Source organism: Trachurus trachurus (assembly GCF_905171665.1).
Source record: "Trachurus trachurus genome assembly, chromosome: 3".
NCBI lineage: Eukaryota > Metazoa > Chordata > Actinopteri > Carangiformes > Carangidae > Trachurus > Trachurus trachurus.
The window spans coordinates 28,638,823-28,644,228 of record NC_139893.1 but is presented as its reverse complement, the minus strand read 5'-3'; the positions used below and the strand labels follow the sequence as shown (position 1 = coordinate 28,644,228).

At 38.4% G+C, this 5,406-nt stretch overlaps 1 protein-coding gene across 1 annotated transcript; it reads left to right on the top strand.

The window, feature by feature from the left end:
- Positions 1 to 2,834: 2,834 nt before the first annotated feature.
- LOC311004426 (retinal cone rhodopsin-sensitive cGMP 3',5'-cyclic phosphodiesterase subunit gamma-like) lies at positions 2,835 to 3,613 on the top strand (the record flags this gene model as incomplete). Its single annotated transcript, XM_083996494.1, has 3 exons — positions 2,835 to 2,944; positions 3,412 to 3,446; positions 3,537 to 3,613. 3 exons carry the CDS (start codon positions 2,835 to 2,837, stop codon positions 3,611 to 3,613), a joined length of 222 nt encoding a protein of 73 aa, XP_083852620.1.
- Between the last annotated feature and the right edge of the window lie 1,793 nt (positions 3,614 to 5,406).

Sequence of the window (5,406 nt, the reverse complement as noted above, 5' to 3'; positions counted from 1 at the left end):
CTCATAATTCAGGGCAGCAGGTGTAATCCAATCTAAACACTTACCACCTCCTTCCAAATATACTTCTGTCTGTGATGTGATGTGATGTGGTTGTCCTCAGTCGACCTCATGAACTCTGTTCAGGCTATTTTAACATTTCAAAACTATTCAGAATTTAACGTAACAGATATCAACTACAGCAGTTTGACTAGTAATTACATTTTCTTCTTTTAATTGCACTCTGACCATAACATCACATTACAGTACACTTAACTTACACTTAATGGACACAAACAAACATCAGGTATTTAACAGGAAAAAAAAACATCTTAGAAAACCCTGTACTGTCTTGAAAGTTGTTGGTCAGTTTCTTCAGAGGGAGTTTTCTCATGACCTCCTCACCGCAGGGTGGGCTGTAGAACGCCACAATTTAAAAACTGTCTCTTGCAATCTCAATCAGTTTGTGTTTGTTTCTTGCACTGTGCACTTATTGAAAGGGTGACATCATGTCTATTGGATATTTACCCAGCAAACAATTCACTTTAACAGTCTAGAGTAGAAAAATGGTGCTGGCTATTGTTAAGATCAGTGGACTATATATAGAACAATCTCTCAGGAATCTGTTGGGGAACGATTGGCCCGATAGCCCCTCTTACTTCAGACAAGCCTCTCCTCCCACTTCTGACATATAATAATCATCATATCTCCAACACCAAATCCAGTCAAGTCAAAGCTCTATTTTCAGATGTCTGTTAATTACATTATGAATTAGCAGAGTCATAGTTTAAGATATCTCCAATTTGAGATATCTTGAAAACACATGCAAATATTGATTGTCCAACTGAAATTAGTCATATCCAAATCTAACAGTTAAAGATATCTGGAAGGTATCATGGAAATGAAGCTGTGGACTCTAAAATGTTCACTTTGACCTGGAAGAAGTGAATAATATTGATCTGTAATATCAGACTAGTTATTCAATTTTTAAATGTCTGGCAGCAGCCTGTCTGTCGGTGTCTGTGTTCTCTGAGACATGGTGTGTTTGTCATTGTGCTCTAATCTAACCTGATCTAATAGTTTCTAATCTAATTAATCTAATGTGATGCTACAGTATTTGATCTAATCCAGTTAAATCTGACTTAATCTGTGCTATAGTATGATACACTGAGAGAAGGAGCTGATTGTGATTTTATAAGTGTGTCTGACTTTGTCAGAGTCTTAATCATACAGGCTTTTGGGGCCAAATGCCTGATAAGTGATCAGTCTGTCTAAACCCACTTTTTTTTTTTTTTTAGCAGTGAGCCCTCGAATATGTCTTATCTTATCTTTAACTGTAAAATAATAAATAACTTTGCAGCACTGCAGTACACTCTTGGGAAATATCAATAAAATAAAACAAAATAACTAGAAAACTAACAAAAGCTTGTAATTAATAATTACACACTTTCTTTTCACAAGTCCCTGTCAGTCCTACAATGTGTGGAACAAAACAAGCTTGTTTTGTTCTACACATTGGTGACTCATACTGGTATGACTGAGACGGACTCAGATCAGACAATTGGATCAGTTATTATGAAAAGTATTATTTTCAACTTTGTTTTCATCTGTCATTAACTCTATTGTCGTGTCCCCCTGACCCCATCTCACTTGTCCATCCACTGCTTTGTGTTTCCTCATCTCTATTTTTAACACTCTACATAAATAACGTCGACCTCCGTGATGAGCTGTCAGCTCAATGGCCCAAAACTCCTCAGGTCTGGTATAAACACCCATCCATGTGGGGTCCTGACATGGTACGGGCTGTTCTCACGGTCTCAAGATTATCCCTGAAAATAATCCACTTCAACTCCATTAACAGCTTTGTGTATGGCGGGTATATAAACGCAGCATTGGAGGGAGGACACCGGACAGAGAGACTGCAAAAAGAAAGAGGACCTTCTCTTTGTTTTGCTTCTTCTTCCAGGCAGCTTCACTTCACCTCCTCCCAACTCCAACTCCAACACCAACACCAACAGGTGAGACGCTTATAGAGTATAACTGCTGCATTTCCTCATCAGTTTATTTGTATAAGGGACAACACATGTGGTAACTTTAGGAAATGACATACAGTGGACAACAATTTTTAATGATGTTAAGTAGAATAAAGAAAACATTAACTGCATGTAGGACTTTCTTTTAAATGCTTTGTTGTCATATTAGATGATACATTGTGAATCTCTGAGTTGTGACATTTACAAAATATTGATATATTGTAAAATATTTTGTATTGGATCAGAAATACAGAGTTTATAATGTGATGCTGAAAACTTAATCAAATAAGCAAATGTGTATGTTTTTATTTTTAAAACAACCGACTTTGTTCTTCATGTCACTTGTGCTGTTGTTTTCCACAATAACTGTTTAAACTGCCCAGATTAGATGTCTTGTCCCACAGGTTTCAGATTAATGATAATGTTGTTGTTTTATTGTTGTTTTTGTTTCTTCTCATCTCATCTCAATTTTCCAAAACTGTCAACTTACACTTTCATGTCTCAGGTTTTTGTATTTACGTCTCAAATGTAATATTCATAGAGTGGCTCTCACACCATTCTTCAATCTATTATTAGCAAATTTTAAGTCGGTAACATAACAAACATAACTGCCAGGTTTAAGTACTGTATATAGCTATAGTCACCCAATTATGACTAGTTACTGGAGTAAGAGTTTAGACCTGAGACAATCAGACTGAGGTTGAGGTAGTATGAAAACTATCAGGAAAAAAACAAACAAACATCTCAGCACTTCTCTGTTCCTGTTCTCCTTCATCGCAGAGCATCTGCACTTTTTAATCCTGGAAAACTGTTGTTTCCATAGAAATGAATGCAGCAGTAGCAGCACCCGGAGGCACCAAGGCCGCCCCGCCCAAGTTCAAGCAGAAGGAGACCAGGCAGTTCAAGAGCAAGGCTCCCAAAGCTGGACAGAAGGGGTGAGTAGAGAAGAATAAATCACTGCAAAGGGTCGACTACGGTGGCCCTGAACGTTCAACCCACTACACCTTAAAAAAACTCATAACAACAGAAGTGTTTCTGGGGACACAAATAAAGCGAGACTAATGCTAAGCTACCAATATTAGCCATGATATCTGAACATCTGAATCATGTGATATTGATTTTATTATAAACCAAAGAAATTCAATTTTTTTTTTTTAAACACGGGTAGCTGCCGTCAAAACTTCTAAAGTCAAGAAGCTTTGAATAAAAACCAGGTCCGCCACTTTTCTTGAGTCTACAGAAACACATGAATTTTTGCAAAGTGAATTTGTAGTGTGCTTGTATCTTTGTAAACGTTTTCATGAGATGTGGTCTGTTGAGCTCTAGAACCACTGTATTAACTAAATACTGTATGTACAATAATCAAGATGATGCTCATCTCAGCTTTACTCTCTGTCTTTAGATTTGATGATGTCCCAGGAATGGAGGGTCTTGGAGGTAACTAATAATTAAACAGTAATTTATGCAGTGAACAATAACTCATTCTAGATAGGGCAGGCGGTTTAACGTGTGGTTCTCGTCCTGTAGGTGCGGAGGTCATCTGCCCCTGGGAGGCGTTCGGGGACATGGAGCTGAGTGACCTGGCCCAGTTTGGCATCGTTTAGACCGTGTGCCGCATGGAAACAGTTCATTCCTGGTGGCTGCGAGCCAGCAGCTTTTTGTTGTTTTGCTCTCCTCATGGATTGTGGTTGATGAGCCTGATATTGGCACCTTGTCGGCTGATGGTTGATCCTTGATAAGTGGGGGATGAAGCTCTTGGACAGCAGCCCCGAGAATGACTCTTCTCCTGAGCCACTGCACCTCACCCACCAGAAGTCTTAGCATCTCTCTGAGATTTCTAACAAATTTATTTACATCTGAATGAGGTCTCAGGAAGTCTCTGTTGTTGTCTCCTTGTTGTCCTGTTTAGCCCTGCACCTGTGTAAAAGTGTAACACACTGTACCACTGCAGGGGTTTGACCTCAGGGACGATTGGGGAAGAACTGGGGATCAACACATCTTTCACCTAAAGAGGGTAGAAACTAGGTCACAAAATGAACTGTAAATAATGTGCTGTAAATATCTATCTATCTATCTATCTATCTATCTATCTATCTATCTATCTATCTATCTATCTATCTATCTATCTATCTATCTATCTATCTATCTATCTATCTATCTATCTATCTATCTATCTATCTATCTTTCTATCTATCTATCTATCTATCTATCTATCTATCTATCTATCTATCTATCTATCTATCTATCTATCTATCTATCTATCTATCTATCTATCTATCTATCTATCTAATAAAGTGTATTTTAGTCAACACATTATTCTGTCTTCATTCTCAGGATCATATTCTCCCTCCATGTGTAAAGTCAAAGTACAGTAAAAGACACACAGTTGCTGAGTGCAAGTTGCTGTATTGTTGTTTCATGTAGCAACTTTTATAGTCCAGTGGATTTTGTTGTTGGTTCAAAAAAAGAAGCCAAATGGTTCAAAAATCTGTAACATAAGGAGCTTGTGTGTGGGTTCAAAGATGGATAAGTCTGGCTACACACTAGATTCACAGTATTTACGTAAAAACATGGGAGACCAGTTTTACACACACACACACACACACACACACACACACACACACACACACACACACACACACACACACACACACACACACACACACACACACATATATATACATACATGTATATATGTATTATGGCGCTATATTATGGGCTCAGCCCCCAATGTTTCCAGGTCCAAGAAACGCCCCTGTGTCCATCAATGTAAACAACTCTTTACTTTGTATTAGTCCAATAGATGTAAAAACACTACTGAGCAGTCACTAAACACTACACAGAAAAATAGGAAACACAATGCTCAGCACATGAAGCTGTAGAAATAAATGTTTATCGTTCACTGTAGGCTAAATGCATGTTGCAAAACCAAAAACCTGTGCATTTACTAGCACTTCTCTCCTTCCCTTTCTTTCACCCTCCTCCCTCCCTCCCCATGTCCATTTCATCCCCTTTTCCTTCTTTCTTCTTTTTTCTTCCCAGTTCATCCCCCCCTCCCTCATCCTCTGTTCCTTCACGCTGTCGTCTCTCATCTTCTCCTCTTCCTCTCCTCCTCCTCTCCCTCCATAAATGCATGTTGCAAAACAAAAAAACCTGTGCATTTAGCACTTGTACATAGTAGGCTACTGTAAAAAAAAAAAAAAAAAGTACAAAAAACAGAAATCCTGTGCATTTACAGTAGTGTACATGTAGCACTTGTACAGTACAAAAACAAACAGAAATCTTGTGCCTTTAGCACTTGTATGCAGTAGGCCTACGTAAAAATAAAGCACAAAAATATACAAATGAGAAGTGCATTACTCAGCCACAGCATCATTTCTCCGTACTGGGTCAGGCC